This window comes from Oncorhynchus gorbuscha, linkage group LG02 (genome assembly GCF_021184085.1).
Source record: "Oncorhynchus gorbuscha isolate QuinsamMale2020 ecotype Even-year linkage group LG02, OgorEven_v1.0, whole genome shotgun sequence".
Taxonomy (NCBI): Eukaryota; Metazoa; Chordata; class Actinopteri; order Salmoniformes; family Salmonidae; genus Oncorhynchus; species Oncorhynchus gorbuscha.
Window position 1 is genome coordinate 42,908,833 of NC_060174.1, and position 11,381 is coordinate 42,920,213.

The following is an 11,381-nucleotide window of genomic DNA, read 5'->3' on the forward strand; positions in this document are numbered from 1 at the left end:
GAATAATTTTGCACGCCCAATTTTTCAGTTTTTGATTTGTTAAAAAAGTTTGAAATATCCAATAAATGTTGTTTCATTTCATGATTGTGTCCCACTTGTTGTTGATTCTTCACAAAAAAAATACAGTTTTATATCTTTATGTTTGAAGCCTGAAATGTGGCAAAAGGTCGCAAAGTTCAAGGGGGCCGAAAACTTTCGCAAGGCACTGTATATAAGAAACTAAAACAGAAATACCTTATTTACATAAGTATTTGGACCCTTTGCTATGAGACTCAAAATTGAACTCAGGTACATCCTGTTTCCATTGATCATCCTTGAGATGTCTCTACAACTTGATTGGAGTCCACCTGTGGTAAATTCAATTGATTGGACATGATTTGGAAAGACACACACCTGTCTATATCAAGGTCCCACGGTAGACAGTACATATCAGAGCAAAAAGCAAGCCATGAGGTCGAAGGAATTGCCCGTAGAGCTCAGAGACAGGATTGTGTCGAGGCACAGATCTGGGGAAGGGTACCGAAAATTCTGCAGGATTTAAGGTCCCCAAGAACACAGCGGCCTCCATCATTCTTAAATGGAAGAGTTCGGAACCACCAAGACTCTTCCTAGAGCTGGCCGCCCGGCCAAACGAAGCAATCAGGGGAGATGGGCCTTGGTCAGGGAGGTGACCAAGAACCCGATGGTCACTCTGAAACAGCTCTAGAGTTCCACTGTGGAGATGGGAGAACCTTCCAGAAGGACAACCATCTCAGCAGCACTCCACCAATCATTCCTTTATGGTAGAGTGGCCATATGGAAGCCACTCCTGAGTAAAAGGCACATGACAGCCCGCTTGTAGATTGCCAAAAGGCACCTAAAGGACTCTGACCATGAACAACAAGATTCTTTGGTCTGATGAAATCAACATTGAACTCTTTGGCCTGAATGCCAAGTGTCACGTCTGGAGGAAACCTGGCACCATCCCTACGGTGAAGAATGGTGTTGGCAGCATCATGCTGCTGGGATGTTTTTCAGCGGCAGGGAGTGGGAGACTAGTCAGGATCGAGGCAAAGGTGAATGGTGCAAAGTACAGAGAGATCCTTGATGAAAACCTACTCCAGAGCACCTCCGACTGGGGCGAAGGTTCAACCTTCCAAAAGAACAACGACCCTAAGCACACAGCCAAGACATGGCAGGAGTGGTTTCGGGACAAATCTCTGAATGTCCTTGAGTGGCCCAGGCAGAGCCCGATCTAACATCTCTGGAGAGACCTGAAAATAGCTGTGCAGCGTCGCTCCCCATCCAACCTGACAGAGCTTGAGAGGATCTGCAGAGAAGAAGTGGAGAAACTCCCCAAATACAGGTGTGCCAAGCTTGTAGCGTCATACCCAAGAAGACTCAAGGCAGTAATCGCTGACTAGGTTGTTTCAACAAAGTACTGAGTAAATGGTCTGAATACTTATGTAAATGTAATATTTCTGTTTATTTTTATAAATGAGCAAAAAATGATAACCTGTTTCTGCTTTGTCATTATGGTGTATTGTGTGAAGATTGAGGGGGAAAAAACAATTTAATCAATTTTAGAAGGCTGTAACGTAACAAAATGTTGAAAAGGTCAAGGGGTCTGAATACTTTCCAAATGCACTTGTTTTTGTTTGTAGGATTGGCGTGGGGTGTGTGTGTGGGGGGGGGGGGTTTGACAATTTCTTTGAATTATTCATGTATAACTCATTGGTTGGGTCCAAATTGGCTGTTAAGTACAATATTTATTAAATATTATATGAATCCTCTAAATAGAAAATGGGCAATTTGGGTGATCAATTAGCTTAATTTCTCAGATATGAAAATCTATTTCAACACAATGTTGCAGGAATGCTAATCCTATCTGTTTTATCAACAGAAACTACTTAAGAACAATCTGAGATGGTGGGGGTCAATCCTCATTCTTGTGATTTTTGAGATAGGGGACAGCTATTGGCCCTGCCCAGTGTTTCTAGAAATTGCACCTAATAGGGTGTTTAGCACATAGTGTAACACTCACCCCTTGCCCCCCTGGCTCTCACAATCACATGCAGGCCTGAGAGATGGAGTCTTGTCACCAGGCAGAACAGTCATTATCCAAGATGCCCCCTCTCTTACCACTTCAGTCCCATGTTAAGTCCGAAACAGTGTGTGTGTACTGCATACAGGAGACCTTTGACTTTGTGGTTCCTCAGCATAGTTAGCAAATCACATTAATACATGTGGTGACCAGTAGCGTTGTGTGGGCAAAATCACTGAAACTAAGCCAAGCCAGTAAAATAGCCATATTACAACCTGTTGTGCATTTGCTCTGTAACCCATTTGTTCATAAACCACTGTGATATACAATGAGGCAATGACAACAAAAAGACAACAGTCACACAGTAGCTGAATAAATTCAACTACACATATGTTTGTTTCATCACAAAGTCGGAGAGCAACATCTGTCCGGTGAAGTCCACAAAGCAAATATTGCATGTAAAAAACAGTTATATCACCTGCAGCATGGTCAATCAAGTTAATGTTTTGACAGTTTACTAAACAACTAGTGATTTAGAACCATGGCATTACCCCAAGTCAGCACAAAGACAACAGGAGCACCGCCGCCGCCATTCCAGCACCATTTCAACTTAAACAATTAAACATCATCAAATCAGCAAGGCTATAGATGCTTAGTTTAATATACTGAAAACAAACTTAAAGATACCAAAAACTATTTAGTCCAATCAATGTTGCTAAATATCATGTCCCTTGGCATCCATGAATACACGCCACTGGTGGTGACTGTTGTGTATTGGGGTTGTGCCGCATAGCATCATGGGTGTTGTATATTGTAGACAGAACTCGTTCTAGATCAGTGGTCACCAAACCTTTCCGAGTCAAGATCACTTTGAGTCAAAATGCTTATTCAACATTAACTTATTAAAAACAGTACTGTAGCAATGGAGGTTTGTGCAGTAGGCTATAGGCCCAATACATTAACACCACATATTGAATTTGCTTGAATTGCCCTGCCAATGCATTGTTGTTCGGACCATTTAGATATATATATATATATTCAGCTGCATTGCTGGTTGTATCGGGAGTGGTAGGAAGAATGAGCATTTTATGGCTTTTAAAGGTGTTGACAGTGCTGAGTAAAAACATGAACTCACTCATGAAAACAGCAGCTCTTTGCTGTATTTGTTGACAGTCTCTCTAGACATGGTTTTAAATCTTTTGAAATCTCAACTTTGCTTTAGCTTTTTTTCACGCCTGCTACGTTACCACAGATACGGTATTCTGAGCCATCCGATTGGCCAGCGCTGGGCCTATAGTGCACTTTACTTGCTTTCCGGGCCCCCGAAGAGTTTGTACCTTCAGACACATGAAATGGTTCAACCTGGCACGCAAGGCAACTGAAATCAGGGTACCTACCTCCAACAGCGCGAGACTAATAAATTAAAATAGGAACGCAAGGCTTTATAGTTGGGTTTTTTACAGAAATGTTTGGCAATCGACAAGGAATGCGATCGACCGGTGGGTGACTACTGTTCTAGATAAATGGTTGGACTAATTCCTGTCCGCCTTATGTATCATCATTAGTGAATTGTTATGTAGACGTGGTCATGAATGCCACGTGACCTAACAAAAGATGGGCGATGAATAAGTCTGAATCTACAGTGACTATTTTGTTCTTAAAAATGCGTCATCATGAAATGGTCACCTAAAGTCATCAGGGCGTTGTGTCATGGTTCCCTGGAGGTTTTGTCTAGTTCCCTGTTGGTCCCGGGAGATGCCAACGAGGACAGTTTTAGGACTTTCTTGGTCCCCTGAACATTCTTGGGATGTTGTCTTGGACCCCTGGAAGTTGTCTATTTCCCAGTTTGTCCCGGGGACGTCCCCTGATGGTCGCAAAGAACCCCCCCCTTCCCCCGTTGCTGTTACCAACCCCATCAAGGCTCTGATTCGTGAACCCCTGATCCAGTCACAGTACTTTGTCTTTTGGCAATGCTAGGGACACACAAAAACAGTGCTTTTTGACACACTTTGACATACATGACTACATTGTGTATGTTTATTCATACAGTAGTTATTATTTACCATGTCCTCACCTAGGATTTCAACTCACAACTTCTTAGTTCACAGCATTACGATCTGCCTGCTACGCCACCATGTCTGTATCAATGGTCTATTCCTACACTTTGCACTTCAAAGTAAATCTCAGCTCTGTTAAACATGAATTATATCAATGATTCAGGAGTAACATTAAAACAGAAAATGCCTCAATAACATTAGACAAATATACTGAAAACAAACTCAAATTGCTGAAATAAGTCAATTAAATCAGTGAGAGAATCGTCATATTAACTGATAGCTAAAATAGCAGTGCAGATGGCACTCTTTTGCTAAGAGCAGAGGTGTATTGTAGTTTATGAATGTGTAGGTGACTTCTGAAGTTCTACAGACTTAGTGGCATAGCAGAAAGATTAGAATACCAAGTCCAGAGGTTGTGAGTTCAAATCCCAGGTGGGGACATATTGAAAAGTCAGTACTAAGTGATCATGTCAAATGTAATCATATTGTCACTGATTAAAGATTGTTACACTAATTTAGCTGAACAGAAAACAGCTTACCATACAACCCTCATACCATTTCATTACTTTACTTACAATGGTTTGGGACACCTGGGACCATCACGTCACAAAAACCTTCAAGGGACCAGGATATAATGTCCCAAAAACATTCAGGGGACCATAAACAGCATCTCAAGGACGGGATAAACAGGGAACTATTCAAAACCTCCAGGTGACTATGATACAACGTCCCAAGAATGTTCAGTGGGAACCTAAAGGGAACTAAACAAAGGTTCCCCAGAGAATGTTCCCTTGGGACCATCATGCAACATTCTTAGAACGTTTTCAGAATGTCAGTGGGATAATGTCACACCAAAACCCTCAAGGGAGAAAATGGGAACGTTGTCAAATGTCCTCAAGATGTCCCCTGTTTTCTGGGTAGGCTAATGTTAGCACAATGTATTGCTAAAAGAGGCAAGTGTGCATAGATCAGCTAGCTAAGGGAACGTGAGTTAGCATCGTAATGGATGGTAGAAAGGGATTTAAGACGGACATCAGAGTGGGAAAACAACTTGAGAATCACGTGGCTGTGGAAAATATTGCCATGGTTGAAGACAATATTGAAGTGAGTGACAATCAGGACTCTATTGACAAACGGAAAATGTCTGGAATTGTTATAATCAAACAGTTTGGTGAAAGTATTGAGCAGTGGAGATCATATACACAGTGGTTTGAATATTTAGTTCTTGCAAATTACATTGATGAGGATAACAAAATGTGTGTTATGGACCAAAGTAGGCTTGGGCGATATACCATTTATACCGGGGTATTTAAAAAATTGACGGTATGATTTTCAATACCCAGCTGGGGCTGCAGGGTTGCGTGCTACGCCACTGCGTATAACTGGAAGCTAAGTATAACTAGTAATGCTGTAAAGAGGTCTTCGAACTCGACCAAAAACAATGGAATTGTCTTGAAAACGCTTGGGGGGAAAGGGCCGTGAGGAAAAGATCCCGGGTCTCCTCATTGCCCCGCAGAAAAATTAGTCTACATTCAGGCTATTGTTTGTATGTGTATTTCATACTATGTTGAGGTAAAAATCAGAGTATAACAATTGTATGGATGTCAACCATGTCATCGTTAACAATCAACTGCATTACAGTTACAAATGACTGACTACCATCAACGACTTCTCTATGCCTGCTATGTTAACCAGCTTATACGAACTTGAGTTAGCATTTAGCAGTCACTTCTTCTAAACTTGAAAAGGGACAACTTCCACATGTTATGCAGTGAAAACAGCCAACTATATCAAAATCGGACTTAAGTAAGCACATTGTGGGCCTGTTACAATACATAAATCATGACTGATTTGACAAATATCGCCTTTGTTAGACCAGATTTGTTGAATGTGCACCAATCTAGACAATGGAATGTCTGCGTTTCATTGACTCCTTTACTGCATAGACCCAGTCGGTATGAGATAGAATGTCATGGCCCCACCCGCCTGTTGGGAAAACAACATGTGGTTACCTACAGTGTAGGTTACCCCAGAAATACTTGGCTCTTTTAAACACAGTTTTATTTTTGTCTGAAAGACTACACTGAAGCAAAGTACAACATGTCTAAAGATTACTTTTCAACATTGCTTGCTTCCGAGTGTTCTCACTACTTAAGAAAACATAATATTGTAGGGCTTCCCTCATGCCTCTTTTCATGCTAGCTACCAGCCACCCGGACACATTGAATGCTGTTGAGCAAGAGAAAACATAGGTGAGTGATAGACAAGGAAGTCAAACTGAATATAGCTGCTGCTAGCTCCTAAGCAACTTTGCAGTATTTCGTTTTGTTGTGTGCTATTTCTTAGATTATTAGCCCAGAATGTTTTTTGTGTTATTACATACAGCTGGAAAGATCTTTTGGATATCAGAGCAGTGGTAACTCACCAACATTACAACCAGAAATATGACTTTCCGGAATTGGATCCTTTGTTCAATTAAAAAAGGGCAATTAAAAAAGTATCCCAGAGGCTGCTCCAAGATGCCGCCGGTGGAAAGTGCTATTCGGAGTGAACTTCTAATCAAACTCAGGAGGCGTGCACCCCATCCACTGCTTCCGAGTATATTACCTGCTAACGTTCAGTCCCTGGACAATAAAGTAGCTCAGGGCGAGGATCTCCATTCACAGAGACATCAGGGACTGTAACACCATGTTTCACACAATCATGGCTCTCTCCGGATTTTCTGTCCCCGTCCACATAACAAGCTGGGTATTCTGTACATTGTGCATTCCAGAATAAAGAACACTCCAGGAAGAAGAAAGGCAGAGGTGTATGTTTCATGATTAACTACTCATGGTGTGATTGTGATAACTTACAGGAACTCAAGTCATTTTGTTCACCCGACCTAGAACACCTCACAATCAAATGCTGACCGTATTACCCCCCAAGACAATTATCTTCGGTTACACTCACAGCTGTGTATATCCCCCCTCAAGCCGATACCACGACGGCCCACAAGGAACTACACTGGACATTGTGCAAACTGGAAACCACATATCCCGAGGTTGCATTTATTGTAGCTAGGGATTTTAACAAAGCAAATTTGAGGAAAACTCTATCGAATTTCTATCAACACATTGCTTGTTGTACTCGCACTTAAAAAACTCTCAACCATTGTTACTCTCCCTCTGGGATGGCTACAAGGCCCTCCCCTGCCTTCCCTTTGGCCAATCAGAACACGACTCCATTCCGCTCCGCCCTTCCTATAGGCAGAAACTCAAATAGGAAGTACCCATGCTAAGGTCTATTCAATGCTGGTCTGACCAATCGGAATCCATGCTTCAAGATTATTTTTATCACACGGACTGGAATATGTTCCAGGTTGCCTGGGAGAATAACAATGACATATAGATGGAGACTCAGTTCATCAGGAAGTGTATAGGGGGTGTTGTTCACACTGTGATTATTAAAACCTACCCAGACCAAAAACGTTGGATAGATGGTAGCATTCGTGCAAAACCATGGCAAGGTAACTGGGAATATGGTTGAATACAAACAGTATAGTTATTCCCTCCGTTATGCAATCAAACAGGCAAAACGTCAGTATAGAGACAAAGTGGAGTCGCAATTCAACAGCTCACACACGAGACGTATGTGGCAAGGTCTACAGACAATCAAGGATTACAAAGGGAACATCGACGTCTTTCTCCTGGACAAGTTAAACACCTACTTCGCCCAATTTGAGGATAACAACGGACTGCTCTCAAGAACTGTGGTCTCTCGTTCTCTGTTGCCGACGTTAGTAAGACATTTACGCGTGTTAACCCTTGCAAGGCTGCTGGCCCAGACAGCAGCCCTAGCAACTGTTTACGGACACTCCAGCCCAGTCTGCTGTCCCCACTTGCTTCAAGATGTTCACCATTGTTCCTGTACCCACGAAAGCAAAGGTAACTGACCTAAATGACTATCGCCCCATAGCACTCATTTCTGTCATCATAAAGTGCTTTGAAAGGCTAGTTAAGGATCATATCACCTCCAACTTACCTGACACCCTAGACCCAATAAAATTTACATACCGCCCCAATAGATCCAGAGATGATGCAATCGCCATCACACTGCCCTATCCCATCTGGACAAGAGGAATACCTATGTAAGAATGCTGTTCATTGACTATAGCTCAGCCTTCAACACCATACTACCCTCCAAGCTCATCATTAGGCTCAGGGCCCTGGGCCTGAACCCCACCCAGTGTAACTGGGTCCTGGACTTCCTGAATGGCTGAAGCCAGGTGGTGAAGGTAGGAAACAACACCTCCACTATGCTGATCCTCAACACACGGGCCCCACAAGGGTGCCTGCTCAGCCCCCACATGTGCTGCACCCCTGTTCACCCATGACTGCGTGGCCACGCACGCCTCCAACTCAATCATCAAGTTTGCAGACGACACAAAAGTAGTAGGCCTGATTTCCAACATTGACAAGACAGCCTACAGGAAGGAGGTGAGGGCCCTGGTGGAGCAGTGCCAGGAATATAAACTCTCCCTCACCGTCAACAAAACAAAGGAGCAGATTGTGGATTTCAGGAGACAGCAGAGGGATCTCACCACTATCCACATCGATGGGACAGCAGTGGAGAAGGTGAAAAACGTCAAGTTCCTCGGCGTACACATCACTGACAATCTGAAATTGTCCACCCACACAGACAGTGTGGTGAAGGCGGAGCAACAGCGCCTCTTCAACCTCAGGAGGCTGAAGAAATTTGGCTTGGCCTCGAAGACCCTCAAACTTTTACAGATGCACCATTGAGAGCATCTGTCGGGCTGTATCATAACCTGGTACGGTAACTCCATTGCCCGCAACCACAGGGCTTTACAGAGGGTGGTCAAAAAGATCGAGGACAGCCACGGCCTGTTCACTCCGTTATCATCCAGAAGGTGAAGTCAGTACAGGTGCATCAAAGCTGGGACCTAGAGACAGAACAACAGCTTCTATCTCAAGGACATCAGACTGTTATATAGCCATCACTAGCCAGCTCCCACCCGGTTACTCAACTCTTAGAGGCTGCTGCCCTATGTACATAGACATGGAACACTAGTCACATTGATAATGTTAAACACAGTTTTACTCATTTCATATATACTGTATTCTACTGTATTTTAGTCAATGCCACTCCGACATTGCTCGTACTAATATTTATATATTTCTTAATTCCTTTAACTTTTTGATGTGTGTATTGTTGGTGAAGGTAAATACTACTGCACTGTTGGAGCTGGGAACACAATAATTTCGCTACACATGCAATAACATCTGCTAAATATGTGTATGTGACCAATAAAATGTTATTTGATTTTGATAGCTAGGTTTCCATCCAATTTGTGACAGATTTATGTGAATATTCTAAAATCTGCATAAAGCAATATACACATTTTCCCACCAGAGATGTTTCCATCAAACTGAATTTTTTCTGATAAAAGGCTGTGTATGACAACATAGTGCACATAAAAATAACTTTTGCAGTTAAATTTCCAATTACCGATGAAAAAATACAGGTTAAATGGGTTTCAATTGCATTTTCAAATCTGATGTTTTTTTCACGAGCCAGGTAATTCATCTGCATGAAATGGATGGAAACGTGATTATAGGTCCAAAAATGTGGTCAACTACATGTCCAAATACAGTAGCCTAATTCTCACTCTGCATCCACTTGGGGGTAGTTGTTTTTGTATATTTGTTTATTAAAACTATGGCGCGAGAAAACACGGCTTATCCATGTCAATGAAACTTTGATGTTGAAAAAACTATAAAACGTAAGCGGCATCAAAACATTACATGACTGCGATGACACACGGACCAGTGTTGTTATGGCCACTTTCTGGCTGAGTCAGAGAGAGACTGCCAGGATGTACATGAGCTCTCATAAGCATATCCTTTTATAGGTCAGATGTTTGTGCATTTATAGCTGATTCCCATTAATCTGGACTTCCACGAATCAATAACTGCCTTTCTTCATTTCTCTCTCTTGGGCACACAGTTTATCAACAGACCTAACACACCCACCCACCCTGTAAAGTTCCCTCCCATGACATCCCATGATTAATGCCACGTACGAATTTGTCAGAGGTAGACAAAATATATTTACATGGAAAGTTTACTGAAGGTTTTCGTTATCTGAAAGATAAAGAACGTGGTAAAATAGGCAAATATGTTGTGATGCGTCAGTCATGTGAATATCTATACAATGTTAATGGTCGGAAAACGAAACACCTAGACCATCCATACCTCGTCCTCTTTTTCATTCTTGAAACATAAACATGCCGCTCTTCTCTTGAAACCTTCGCCATCATAAATCCTCGTCTGGTTGGGTTTAAACTTCATCATATATTCACAACCTTCGTGCACCAGGGATATCCGAAAGGTGGAGTGCATACAGATCCAACCAGATCAAGTCAAGTGCTTACTTGGTCAAGAGAGGAGCAAGAAACTACGCACAGAATCTCAAAATAAACCTTCAGGCAATCAAACTTCAACGTCGTTCATCTATTCATTCACAGCAATTAAGCACCCCATATCCCCGGTGAGTTGATGATTCTGCATAACATCCTGTCTAATTGCCGCTGTCAAACTGCATGTTCCCTAAGCCAACTAACACCATCTGTGGTCCGTGAGCACCGCATCTTGCTGACCTCACAACGCAGCGACCACATATCAGCGCCAGCCCCTGCGACGTTACATGTCACGATTAGACGTTCAATAACTTGCCGTTTCCCAAACTGAAACATACATGAAACGCCCTCGCTTGTCATAATCCTAGCCTACTCAATCTAATTTCAAGTTGTTTACGGTGCTACTCTTACCTGCAAGTATACTATTTAAAACTTTACATTCTGGCATAAGTGAAAGCCAAGTCCCCATTTCGAGGTCCATAAGAAAACATCACCGTTTATTTGAGTTAAAGATGCAAGCAAGTAGGCTACTGCACTCAATGCAATGTTCGACACCAATACATTTACCTTGTAGCCAGCTCAGTCAAACCTGCACCATTGTACCTAAAATTATATCGATTTTCACCTTACTATGCTGTCCTATAATGGTGAATCAAGAAACTGAAGCACCTGGCAATCATGTGCTTTGGATGATGGTATATGTGAGCGAATTCATCTCTTTGTATCACCAGGTGGTGCCTGACTTTCACACCATCAATTGAAGGATAGACTAACTAAAAATCTAGGATCAGAGTGAAGATTAAGACTGTCTGGAAATAAACAAGTGTTACTATTTTTTCTCTACTCATCTGAGGGCAGTCATTGTTCACGGTTTAATCTG

At 42.3% G+C, this 11,381-nt stretch overlaps 1 protein-coding gene across 2 annotated transcripts in view; it reads right to left on the bottom strand.

Annotated features, from left to right (window-relative positions):
* The window catches only part of LOC124002538 (diphosphoinositol polyphosphate phosphohydrolase NUDT4B-like), a 32,592-nt gene extending 21,821 nt beyond the window's left edge, over positions 1-10,771 (bottom strand). Inside the window, exon 1 of one of the 2 annotated variants that reach the window (XM_046310016.1) lies at positions 10,338-10,771. In XM_046310016.1, coding sequence (XP_046165972.1) covers positions 10,338-10,484 — 147 coding nt within the window. In that variant the 5' untranslated portion in view covers positions 10,485-10,771. The remainder of the gene's footprint in view (positions 1-10,337) is intronic. The other variant, XM_046310008.1, reaches the window with a different exon arrangement.
* Positions 10,772-11,381: the final 610 nt, after the last annotated feature.